The 13,699-nt window shown below is 43.4% G+C and overlaps 1 protein-coding gene across 2 annotated transcripts in view; it reads right to left on the bottom strand.

Moving 5' to 3' along the window:
* Positions 1–8,398: 8,398 nt before the first annotated feature.
* The window catches only part of ATP13A4 (ATPase 13A4), a 123,371-nt gene continuing 118,070 nt past the window's right edge, over positions 8,399–13,699 (bottom strand). The window contains exon 30 of one of the 2 annotated variants that reach the window (XM_086320192.1): positions 8,399–9,065. In XM_086320192.1, coding sequence (XP_086176318.1) covers positions 8,853–9,065 — 213 coding nt within the window. In that variant the 3' untranslated portion in view covers positions 8,399–8,852. The remainder of the gene's footprint in view (positions 9,066–13,699) is intronic. The other variant, XR_015134135.1, reaches the window with a different exon arrangement.

The raw sequence follows: 13,699 nt of genomic DNA on the forward strand, positions 1-13,699 counted from the left end.
AACACATTAAATAGCTATATTATGTGCAAGGCCAAGATTTTAAAATCCTCCTTAAAGCTTGAGAGATGTAAGAAAAAAATAATGTGCTGCATTTAATATTCTTTGATTTTTGCAGATACAAATTAGGTAATAAATAATATTTTCATGCCAATAGTCAGGGAAAGAAGATGTAGACACAGTAATTTGCTCAAAATTACAAATGAAAGAAGTCTGGGTTAGAGCTCAAACTCTAAGCTTATGCTCTTAGCTACCATATGCCATTGTCTGAAAGAGACACCTTTGAGATTGACTTTATCTATCTGAGCACTGCTTGATCCCATTGATGAGGTCAGACATGGGGTACAGTCAAGAGCCCATGACCTCAGCTAGCATGGCTATTTCTATGCCCACAAAGGCTAGCTCTGTCCCACCCTCCAGACTCCAGGTGCAGGCCTGAGCTCCCACTTTGCCCTGGGACACCTGCTGTGCCAGAGTGAGATGTGGGCAGACACAAACACTTGATCTTTCCCAAATATGACTTTTGGCGTCCAGATCAAATACATTATAGGTTATAGAATTTATCTAGGGAGGATCTGAACTCAAAAAATTGTCCCCAGATCAAACCAGTTTTCAATTAGTCATGGATTGTGGTTCAACGCTTGAGGCTATTTTAGCCCTTATCCAATTCTCAAGGGCTTCCCAGGTAGCTCAGGGGTAAAAAGAATCCTCCTGCCAAGGCAGAAGACACTGGTTCAATCTCTGGGTCTGAAAGATCCCCTGGAGGAGGAACTAGCAACCCACTGGAGAATCCCATGGACAGAGGAACCTGGTGGGCTACAGACCATGTGGTTGCAGAGTAGGACACAACTGATTGGCTGAGCACTCGCACCAATTCTCAAGACTAACCTTGGCCTGAGTCAAGAAGTGACTCAGCTTTCAGGAAAGTGCATCCAGCCAGCTGTCTCGTACTTTGTTCAGTTCCTGAGCAGATCAGGAACTTGTTATGGCCTTGGGTCTCTGAGCTGTTTGCTCGGGGTGCTTTATCCCTAAGTGTTCCTGCATATACTTTCACCAAATGCACCTTCACCTCCTGGAGAGGTATCTCTCCTATCTTAGTAACTGATGTTTCCTTGGTCACATAAACCCAGGACTGTAGTCATAAACAGGGTCACAGAGGCACTGTCATGCTGAAGTCCCTCTGGATCACTGAGAAGATACACAGAGTGCTACAGCATGCTCTTCTTTCCCCTGCAGACCACAGTCCACCAGCCCAAGATGATCTCTGATGCTTCCGTGAGGTTTCTGTGAGTTTTATTTCACCTGGAGGTTGGTTGCAGGGGACTGCAATCTGGATTAGATCAATCTCATTGCAATCTGGATAAATCTGGATTAGATGCTCTAATCACATCTCCCCATCCTCTGTCTCCTTTAGCTACTAACTCCCTTAGCCATTTGGAGACATGCTCAGACTGTTTATAATACCTGTGTGATACCATCAGCCACTAGCAAAATGCCTCTTACTCTGGGGCTTATAGAGTAAGCCCCAGTCACCTCTCTGCCAAGTGACAGAGGGCACAGGTGGATTCCCTTCACTGTGCTTTTATTACATCCTGACACACCAACCACAGAGCAGGCTTCTATCTCTACCTGTGCCCCTACCCCTATCCTTCTCTCTCGGTGTCTCTATCTCTAGCCCTTTCTCTGTTTTCATCACAGGCCCTTGCGAAAGTTTGTAAATTCAGGGTGAAACCAGAGAACAGATTGAAAATATACAGTTAATTATACTTAAACTTTTCCCCTCTTCCCCAGTACCCACTGTTTGGTTTTTCAAACAAGTTTGCCTGGCTCGATTCTCTCTTCCCTTGAGTTGAGTACCTTTCTAGAAGAGCCTTTGCATTCACAAATAAATTTCTAGTGTCCTCTACATACTGAGATGGTCTTTGTAGCATATATCTAGCCCTTCTAATTTCACAGCACACCTCCCCACATCTACTATACACATGGACAGCCAAATTCATTAAGCACAACTTGGGAATCACTATACTTTGTACTTTTGGTTGCCTTTATTCATGTCCTATTGTTTTAGTTAAGCTTCTTTGTATTGAATGCAAAACAGATGTTCACAGACAAAGAAGGAGAAATAAATCAACAAAATGTCCCAGTGATTATATTTTTTATTCAATCATGCCACAGCTGCTTACAAAGCCCCAATCATGGCATTGTTCTGGGTGCAGAGTAGGAAGATGAAATGAATCAGGCTTTGTTCCTACCCTCAGCGAATGTGCTTCTAGTTAAAATGGGGTTGCGTGGACACGAGAGGAAATTGAAACACTACAGGATCATAATACAAGGTGAAAAGAGCTGCCTGCTACACAAAGGGTGAATATGTAGAGTGTGATGCATGTGTAGATAAAAGAGATCTCTCTTTTGGCTTGGCAGATTCAATAGCATCCCAATTGAGAAATAGGTGGGATTTGGATATATGAAGATAAGAGTAACAATTACAGAGAAAACAGCATGAGAAAAGGTATTGAGGTGGAAAAATGGTTCCTGTATGCTGGGAATAACAAGTGAGTTACTGAATGCTGGGAACAGTAGTTTGCTGCGTTAGAGAGTGCAAGGATGAGAAACGTCTGAGATGAGGCTACATGTGGCCATTGCAAGGGGTCTTAAATTCCTTTCTAGGCAATATGCATTTTATTTGGTAGATAACATGGACTATGAAGGGTTTCTGACCATGGACAGAACATGATCAGAGTTGAGCAATAAAATTCATAGGGACCTAGAGAAGCAAAAACAGAAGAGAGACTTCAGTTAGGGAAATGAGATAAGAGATTCTCAATTCAGACAAAGTTTTTGAGGGAGGGAATTTCTACATGCGAGACTGTGCCACAGGAGTGTTCAGGGGCTTAAGAACTGATTGGAGGGGGGACCAGTGAGACTCTTGTTACATGCTATGTTTGTGGCTACACAAGGAAAAGTCCTCACTTACCCACAAAGCCTTGATGTCACACAGAGACACCACTTTTGGCTTGTGATACAATAGGAATGGTGTCTTGTGAGTTGTGCAATGCCTAATACATGCAACATACATGAGACCTACCTGTGGAGTCCTGCCCCAAGGCCACAGGTGCAAGGCTTTGTACCAAGGCCGCAGAAGCAGAGCTCAGAACCAAGGTCACCTCCAAAGCTGACTGACCCCCTTTGTAACTGTTGCCAAAAGGCTCCTGGTCATCACTAACAAGCTTCCTGACTCCAAATTAGGCAAAGGTGCCTGGTCTGGTAGTCAACCAATAGCATGGTAACCAATCACCTAATGCTGACTTTCCAGCAGGAATTTTTTTTATCTTAGGCTATAAAAACTAGCCATTAACTCACAAAAACTGCTGACTCCCCTTGGTCCGTCAGGAGGTCAGCCCGCCATGTTAGCAGTGCCCACATTATCTCTGCTCTTTGTTCTTAATAAACTCACGCCCTCAGGAAATGCTCTATGTCTGGAAATTCTTTTCCAACCCTCACTTGGACTGCCTCAACACTTCTGGCAATATTGTCATCCTCACCCACACCTTCAAATTCAACAGTCTCCATGGTCGATGTGTGTGCAGCATTTATCACAGGCCAGTACTTTATCAGATTTTTCATGGGGTTGAAACACTGAGAAGAGATAATAGGAATGAGAGAGCAAAGAAATAGAGCCAGGAGAGCCTGGATAATCCCTTGAACACACTTCATTCAAACATGGAAGTTGCTCTACAACATGTTACATTTTTCCCCCAGTGATTTTCCCCCAGCTGATTTGATTAGCAGAATCTGGCTAGAAGCGAAGACCATAAAGGATCTTCACTTGGAAGCCTAGACTTGGATATTAGACTCAGGTCACCCATTTCCTAAGTGCATGATTTTGAACAATTGGGATTTTTTTCAACCTCGGTCTCCTGAAAGTTTGCTCAAGTAATTATGTAGAAAACAAGCTGAGCTAGCAGGGCGAGGAAACCCTTGGATGAAGTGCTCAGATCAGGCTAGACTTTTTGGAAGAAGTGACCAGTGAGCTGAAATCTGGAGGAAAAGGAGACGGCCGTGAGGAAGGGGGTGGTGGTGGAAGTGGGGGGAATATTCAAGCGAGAGAGCATGGCAAGAGTGGCCTTTCTGATGAAGGAACAAGGTCGACAGGCTTGGGAAGGCCAGGGTGGCTCGGTTAACACCTCCAGGAGAGATACGTTTGGTCGTTGTTGCTTTTATTTGTGTTTGTTCAATTCTGAAGAAAGCCAATTTGCTGATAAAGTTTAAAGGGTCATATTAACAAGTCTAAAGATATCAAAGGACAGACAATGTTGTGTGGCAGCAATTTTCAAGGGTTTTTTTTTTTTTTCTTTCACATAAAAAAGTGAGCATAGTACAAAGCCGAGAGAGAAGTCATATGACCCTTTTACAGAAATTGTACAAGCAGAGGCTGAGCAAAGTTCAAGCAGGGATCCAGGCTTCTGCTTCTGGAGACAAAAGGCAGAAACCAGAACTCTGTCTGCTCTCATGACATCAGCTCTCAGAGCTCTGGTTTTAAATTTTATTCTCTCAGCTGTGGGAGCTGACCTTTTCTGTGATAGATGGTTAGCTCCAAGAGAACTTCTAGGAAAACTAAAAACTCTTTCTGGAGGAAATTATATTCATGATGACAATCCATCAGATAGTTGTCTTGCTTGCCTTCTTGTCTGTTGATGCTATGAACATCCCAGGGAGAACAACACAGAGGAGTGGCACCGCAGGGACTTCACGGCAGGGGTACCACGTCTGAAGCCAGCTCCGGGCTCCACTCATGAGTCGGGTGCCCTCAGACAGGTTCCTGAGGCTTTGGAGGATTTATATGATGAAAAGGAGGAGGAGGGTAATCCTCACCCTGCCTTCCTCCTAGGATTGTTATGAAGCTTAAATAACAGACCGAGAATGAAAGTATTTTGGAGACTATAACGCCCTGTAACAAAGCAGGGAATAATCACATCTGCAGTGTTAGAAATGCCTGGGACTTTGTAAAGAAGTGGCTTTTTGGCCACATAACTGAAGGAGACTACCTTATTTTATTATCCAGAGTGAAAGACTTCACTGCAGAGAAAGAGGGATCGATTTTAGAACAACAGAATGATAGATTCTACTCATCGCTTTTGTACAGGATAATTGATGATAGCACAAACTGCGTACAAGGCTCTGAACTGTCATTTTTTCCAGTCATCACATCTGCAAGTGTGCAATGCATACTTCTGTGAATACAGAAAGGACACAGATGGCACAGCCGTATTTCCATTCTCTATTTCCACCCTTCCATATTCAGTAAGGTAAGCCTGGAGACAGGGTTCTTCTCCATGGGTAAGAGCTGTATACCTTGGAGTGAAGGTATACAGGTATACAGTGAAAGTATACAGGTGAAACTGTTACTCAGTTGTGTCTGACTCTCTGCGACCGCATGGATTGTAGCCCACCAGGCTCCTCTGTCGATGGAATTCTCCAGGCAAGAGTACTGGAGTGGGTAGCCATTCCCTTCTCCACGGGATCTTCCTGACCCAGGGATCAAACCTGGGTCTCCTGAATTGCAGGCAGATTCTTTACTGTCTGAGCCACCAGGGAAGTAGTGGTAAAAGAATCTGCCTGCAATGCAGGAGACCCAGGTTTGATCTTGAGTCAGGAAGATCCCCTGGAAAAGGGAATGGCTACCCACTCCCGTAGAAAATTTAAACACCACTGCTACTTTTAGGGACTTCTCTGGTGGCTCAGATGGTAAAAGAAGATGCCAGGGACTCTCCCAAATGATTTAGACCAGGTGACTATGTCCTTTTCTCCTCTAGGTCCTGGTCAGGAAAGCACAGTGGGTACAAGTAGTGCGGCCCTTGGGTTTGGGGCACTTTCTCATTTTTTTCTCTTTTTCTTAAATATTTCAAACATTTCTTTCTGAGAAAATACATCAGAAGTATCCCCCAGTTGTCAGTCTGTCAGTCAGAATCCCTCACTGTGCAGCTTTCTTCTAGATTCCGGTCCCTATCAGAAGCCACCTTCCAAGTGACAGAGCAGTCAGCCTGTGTATCCTCACCACAGGACCTCCCCCACCCAGCCCCCCACAGGGTCCAGCTGCTGTTTTGGGCGCTCAGCAGTCATAAAAACTCAATTGGAAGCTGAGATCCAGGCTATCAAATCTGAAAGGAATCCAGCAGGTAACTGAGTTTCATCTAATACTTGACTTCCTTTGCTAATTGATCTTCGAATACCCGTTGCAGTCACCAGTGTCAGGGAGTGCACACCTTGTGGGGTCACCAGCTTCCACCTCTGTCCACGCTGACTAATAAGGCAGCAGTCTTCGTGTCAGCCTGAAGCCATTCCCACCATGGTCTTCACCCATTGGTGGAGCCACCAGAAACAAGTCAGAACTTTCTCTCTCAGGTTAACCCCTTCAACTATTTGAATGCCATTCTGGCATCTCTCGAATCTCCATTTTTCCTGGTTAAGCATTTCCTGCTCTTTTACTCACTAAGATCTAGTTCGTCTCAAGAACCATGCTTAGAACAAGTCCCTTTTGGCCAAGGTTTTAGGGCTGTTTTGTGGGTAAGGAACTAGAGCTTTCCATCCCTGTTCCCTGCCAGCTGTGTGTGAATTGCTGAGGATGGAATCACTTCTGATCAAGACAAAAGCAACTGAGTTGCAGAAAAACAAACAAACACCTGTGGTTTGGGATTTTAACACACCTCTAGTCCAAGGCTGGCAGGCTGCCTGACATTCTTTTGAAGTGGAGGCGCTGGTATTACAAAGGCTTGCCTCTGCACCTGACAGAGAAGAATTTCACTCTTTGTTTGACTGTGAGATCACACCGTGCACCCTGCCCTGCTGGAGCTTAGTAATTAGGAGGCATTTGGAGGTTACAGAAGGTTTGCTCAGAAAACGTGTGTCCAAGGTCTGGCTGTGCTCTCCTTCCCCTGAATCTCAGCTTTCTCATCTGTAACGTGGGGATGGTAAGCCCTCCCTTGTCTGAGTTCCGGGAGAACTAAGTAACTCAGATGGCTAGTGGAGATGACATAATTGGTGAGAGGGGGCTCTTCAAAGTGTGAACGGTGTGCCCATGCTTGCTCATCACTAGGCTGTAGGCTGTCTCCAGCTTGCCCCTGCCCACAACTTTTGAAAAATGAGAACAACTATTAGTTTTAGAAAAGACATTTAGAGCTGTCCTATCATTGCCAAGGCTGACTTTGTAAAAGGAAACATTCCTTTCTGTACTGAGGAAGACAATGATCCTGCAGCCTGTTTTAATGATTCTTCACACCCTATTTTAAAACCAGAAGGAACAAGGTAGCTTTGTGTCTGAGAAACACCATGTTCCAGAATTATCTGCAGTCACAAGGCACTGACGATGCTCGGGAGTCCAGCAGAGGAAGGGAATGCTTGCAGATATTCTTGGTAAGTAGCCAAGTCAGTCAGGGACTCACTCTCTGCCCCAAATATTCACTTAGAATTAGCTGTTTGCCATGAAAATGTTGCTTTTGCCTTAAAAATACTATTTGTGGATGTTTTCCTAGAATTCACTGTTGTCTGCTGAGCTAACAGAAACCTGGGTGTTTTCTATGCCAAGTGAATTCAATATAACCAAACTGTAGGAGTGATAAATTAAGGGAAAATTTTGCTTTCTAAAAACTAAAGCCTCAAACTTAAGAAATGCATAGGTTGTACGAGGACTTATGTTAATGATAATATAATGTTGTAGCACAAAACTAACTTTTCTCAAAAATAATGGAACAAAGGGGTAAAAATTTCTGGAACTGGGCACACAAGATGAGGGGCTCCTAAAACAAAGAAGACCACAGGGTCAGGAGACAGTTTAGTGGATAGTTCTAGCGCTCTGTGATGTGGGCTACTTCCCTTTCTTTCCCAGGAATATAAGCCAGACTAACTAGACAATCTGTGGGGATGCTTGTTAAAAATTAAGAATGTCAAGATGGCAACAGCAGAGTACTAAACCAAGAATGGGAGCTTTCTGAGCCCTGGTTTGATCACCAGATTGCAAACCCATGAAGCCAGGGCTAAGGAGACTCTACTTCCCAGCTCCTTTGCCAAATTCCTGGTTAATGAATTGTGAGTGATGGGAGAGATGTGTGCCACCTTGGCACAGTGAAGAGCCTCCATCTTCCTTCCCTATCTCAGTACACATGGAGTTCTTGTGTTGAGTCAGTGGAACCATCAGATTGGAGCAGTCACCATCCTGAGGAGGGCTATTCTAAAGAGTCCCCTGGGTCAAGAAAGACGTTCTTGAGTGTAAAGACACTGAGATACTGGAGTTGCTTGTTATTACAGCATTGGCTTAGCCTGTCCTTACTAATACACAGGAGAGGCCAGAAATAGAAGAAAATATCTCAGATCTGAAAAGTACCACAAAGGAAAGGAAACCAGACAGTAAAGAGCAGTGTGATGGTTCTCCAGCATTTGTTTTTCCATCAATGAAATAAGAATTCAAAAATGATCTTTAACATGTTTATAGTTCTATGCTACTTTCCCTCAACTCATTAAAACATATACATCTAAGAAGAAAGATTACATACTCTCCTTCTCCTTCAGCCAGGCAATCTCTTGGCCCATTGCCATCCCTGGGATATTCTTGAGTCATTGAACACCTCTAATACTTTCAGAAGCCAGGAGAAAAGTGTTCTCCTTAGGGCAGTGTTCAGCTCTGTAGAAAGTATCTTATCAAAAAGACTTTAATTTGTCACCATGATTGGATAGGTTTTTGATTCCAAAACCTCCAGCTGATATTAAAAGAGTCTTGTTGCTTAAAAAAAAAGTAAAATAACTGAAAATGGTCCCTTTTGTCATTGTTTCTATGTTATATAAACTTGGATATCACATTGTCTTCATAGTTGATCCTCGTTGCTCTCAAACACTGGGTTGCTGTAAGACACTCCCCTGCCACATTCTGGCATATCAGAGTCGGAGGTCTGGTTTATTGGGGGCCAACTGGGGTCATTTGCCAAGGCTCTCTGCAATATCCGATACTGGCTTTTTGACTGATAGCCAAAACATCTTTTGATTATCATCCACAGGGCTCTATTTTCAATAATGGCCTCCTGCAAAATAAAAGAGTTATTGTTTACAATCAGAGGTTGTTTCCAGAATATAGTCCTCATAAGGCACTACCACATTGACTGCTTCAATCTAGCTTGACAAAGATCTTAAGTCTCTGCCTCCCAAGGTGATTTCACATGAGAGGTCAAGGCCTCTCAAACTTTTACATTTAAGAAATGCTTCTGGAAGAGAGTTTCTGAAACAGAAATATAGCTTTAAGTAGTCTGCCTCAAGGATGAAATTTCTTTTGAATTTCATGTGTATCTTAAATGTGAAGTGAAAGTCAATGAGTCGTGTCCTACTCTTTGCAACCCCAACTCTTTGCAGTCCATGGAATGCTCCAGGCCAAAATATTGGAGTGAGTAGCCTTTCCCTTCTACAGGGGATCTTCCCAATCCAGGGATCCAACCCAGGTTTCCCACATTGCAGGCAGATTCTTTACCAGCTGAGCCACAAGTGAAGCCCAAGAATACTGAAGTGGGTAGCCTATCCCTTCCCCAGCTGATCTTCCCAACCCAGGAACTGAACCGGGGTCTCCTGCATTGCAGGCAGGTTCTTTACCAACTGAACTATCAGGGAAGCAGTGAAAGTAAAGTGAAGTCGCTCAGTTGTGTCCGACTCTTTGCGACTCCATGGACAGTAGTCTGCACCAGGCTCCTCCGCCCATGGGATTTTCTAGGCAAGAGTACTGGAATGGGTTGCCATTTCCTTCTCCAGGGAATCTTCCCGACCCAGGGATCAAACCGAGGTCTCTCGCATTGTAGACAGACGCTTTACCATCTGAGCCACCAGGGAAGCAGTAAAAGCATCTAAATTCTGCAGTTTACTCCATATCACATCTATACATGATTTAATATGCTGCTGCTGATTTAATATAAATGACACTTAAAATACCAAATGGTATTGACCTTATAGAAACCAAGTATATCCCAGCATATCACTGTGTAAGCTTGAACACAGGTAAAACTGGGAATGTGGGCCACAGTTTTGGAGTTGGACAGATTTGGATCTGAGTCCCAGCTCTGACACCTACCTCCTGTGTGCAGATTAATTATCCCATCTGAGCCTCAGTGATTAGAAATGATAATTCTGTCCTTTTAGATTTGTCATTGGGATTGTATAACTCTTGTTACCAGAGAAGGCGATGGCACCCCACTCCAGTACTCTTGCCTGGAAAATCCCATGATAGAGGAGCCTGGTAGGCTGCAGTCCATGGGGTCGCTAAGAGTTGGACACGACTGAGCGACTTCACTTTCACTTTTCACTTTCATGAATTGGAGAAGGAAATGGCAACCCACGCCAGTGTTCTTGCCTGGAGAATCCCAGGGACGGGGGAGCCTGGTGGGCTGTCGTCTATGGGGTCACACAGAGTCGGACACGACTAAAGTGACTTAGCAGCAGCAGCAGCAGCTCCTGTTACAATGCAGGGCATGGCATGGCATGGCATAGCTGCCTCCCTTTACCATTCTTCTGAACTATTCATTTAATAAAGGGTTTGGCATTGCAGCCTTTTTCATATAAACCTCTAAACTTCACCTACAAATATTTCATTGCAATCCTTTTTCTAAGATAGCAAAAGATATGTCTCTTCAGAAACATTTTATGTCATGAGTTAAACTGAACCTTGAATAGAGCTCAAGTTATAACTTATAACACATAGTGCCTAAGAGGTTATCATGTTAATTTCATTGTTTTATCACGTGTGGTCACAGAGATAGACCATCTTAGAAGTTATCATGAAAGAAACAAAGAGGAAAATATGAGGGCCTAAGAGGTCCCTTAGAATTAGAACTAGTTTTGCTGTCTGTCAGTGGTATTTTTGCTAAACTGAAAGAGTTAATTCTGTAGGATTCTACAAGGAATTTTGCTAGAGATAGTGGTTTCCTAAAATCCACCCATCTTTGACATCTGAGTACACTGCTTATGGAAATCAAAGAAAAGAGCTAGTCTGAATATTCCTCTAAAAACTGATCATCTGCTGATCAGTTAAATACTCACATAGCTATCTCATCAGCATCTTGGAAACCTTAGGAAACGCCTCGCCAAACCTGTTCTTCTACATTCCCACAGCAAAGTTTTTTTGTCCTCCTTAATTAACTAGAGAACAGTAGTTCTCTTTAGAGCTAGGATAAAGTAAGATCATGGGTATTTAATTAAAGATTTTAAAATCCAACTTACATCCAGGAAATCTTAGCAGGCTTCAGACAAAACAAATCAACACACACACACACACAGAAAGACTTTAGTGCTCTCCACCATATCTTGAACTTTGTCACAATTCTAGAATGTGATAACCTATATTACTTTGCTGCTCTGAAAGGGGAAACCAAAGAAAGCACTGAGATATTTGTCCTGTCATTCTACATTGTAAATTAGATACAGAAGGAGAAACAAAGGAAAGCCTTGATAACACACCATTTCTTTAAAAAACAAACAAACAAGAAACAACAAAAATTTTATCACATGAACTCTTTTGACAAACAATTCAAATAATTCATGTATATCTATATATACACACATACATATATATACACTTACATATACACACAAATACATAAGTAATACAAGAAGGGCTGTTAAAACTGTCTACATTAGCTCCTCTGCCTATAAGAAGGAGGTTGTTAGATTGTGAGATTAGCAATTATAATAAGGTCTCATTCAGACTTGTTTTGTGCATATCAAATTACCCTCTCCATATGTGGGGTGGGGTGGGGGTGGGGGGTGGGGGAGTTGGGGTGGAGGTAGACAGGCTCACTTCTTAAATTTAAGAATTGAATAAACCTTTATGCTCAGTAGTGTCCAACTTCTTGTGACCCTATGGACTTCAGCCTGCCAGGCTCATCTGGTGGTGGTTTAGTTTCTAAGTCACGTCTGAGTCTTGCAACTCCATGGTCTATAGCCTGCCAAGCTCCTCTGTCCATGGGATTCTCCAAGCAAGAATAATGGAATGGGTTGCCATTTCCTTCTCCAGAGGATCTTCCTAACCCAGGCATCAAACTCAGGTTTCCTGCATTGCAGGCAGACTCTTCACCGACTAAGCCATGAGGGAAGCCCTTTGCCAGACTCCTATGTCCATGAGATTTGCCTGGCAAGAATACTGGAGTGGGCTGTCATTTCCTTCTCCAGGAGATCTTCCCAAGCCAGAGATCGAACCCATGTCTCCTGTATTGGCAGGTGGATTCTTTACCACTGAGCCACCTGGGAAACCCAATTCTATGAGATGAGTTACTATTATTATCATCATTTTGCAGATGAGGAAACAGAGACTCAGAGAAGTATAGAAACTTGACCAAAATCAGCCAGCAAGAAAGGGTAGAGCCAGGATTCAAAGTCAAGTAATCTACTCTGCAACTATATTCTTAACTGCAAATATACTGAAGGAGAATGGTTTTCTGTAGGGGGATTATGGCAGGTTTTGTTGCTTGATTACCTTACAATCCATTCCTCCTGGCTCTTCCTTGCCACCTTAAAAAAATTATAACTAGTCCAGGACAATTTGTCCAAGTTTTTGGCATAGATCCACTTTACCAGAATCCTTTCCTACTAAAACTGACAATGAGACATAGTTCTAAGCAATGAGACATAAGAGGAAGCTCACTGGTGAGCTGCAGGAAAATATTTTGTTCCCTTATAAAAGGTTCATACTTGTGAGAAAAAAAGCTTGCTGGTACCTCTTCTTCCATTTGCTTTTTACCTGCACTGAAAACAGACCTCAAACCCAGCTAACACAGCTACATGGGAGCTAAGCTGAGCACCATAAGCAACAAGCACAAATATGAAAGGTCAGTTTCTAAGGATGGTGAGACGGAAAGGTGGAAGACTGCAGGTTCCCAGTAATGCCACAGAGACCCTAAACTAGATCTGAAGCCACTGGCTTCCAGTCTTCTTGCTAAGTGAGTTAATAAATATCTTTATTGTTAAACCACTGTGAGCTGAGCTTTGCTACTTGCCTAGCTGATCCATGCATCAGGAAAAATTCATGAACAGGATAATACCACAGCTATGCCACAGAGGATGGGATGGTATTTCAGTACATAGAGATGGAGAAAGATGTTTGAAACAGTGGAAATAAAGTGATCATGGACAGGAATAAGATCTACACATAAGATTATCCCTTAAAGGGCAAGGGCAATCTTTTTGCAACTCCTTAAGAGGACTCTCATGGTGATGCTCTTTGATTAATCTGGTGGCTTTGGGGACCGTATGGTTTAGCATAGGGCTCTTTACTGTGGTTCCTGAGTCAGCTGCATCAGAATGACCTGGCAAGCTACTGGAAAAACTAAAACTTGTATTTACTGCAAACCTACCAAGTCAGAAATGCTGGTGGCAGGGCGGGACAATCTGTGTTCTAACAAGCCCTTCAGGGAATTCTGATGCCCACTCAAGTTTGGGAGGCCCTAGTTTAGCATGTAGAGAGATGCTCCTTACCCTAATTCTATGTTCTCTTCTGCCACCAGCTCCTGCACAGCCTTCACTCTGCTCTGTAAAGAAGGCTCTGTGCTTACAAGACACTGCAGGGACGACAGGCCCCGGGGCCCCCAGCCCGCCATGAATCCCCCCTCACTGGAACCATCCTGGGTTTGCGAGAGCAGGATGAGGACAGATGGAGTTTTATAGCTCATCCTTCTTCAAACTG

The sequence above is a fragment of the Bos grunniens genome, chromosome 1 (genome assembly GCF_055505025.1).
Source record: "Bos grunniens cultivar Pamir isolate PY7600 chromosome 1, Bosgru_T2T1.0, whole genome shotgun sequence".
Classification (NCBI taxonomy): Eukaryota; Metazoa; Chordata; class Mammalia; order Artiodactyla; family Bovidae; genus Bos; species Bos grunniens.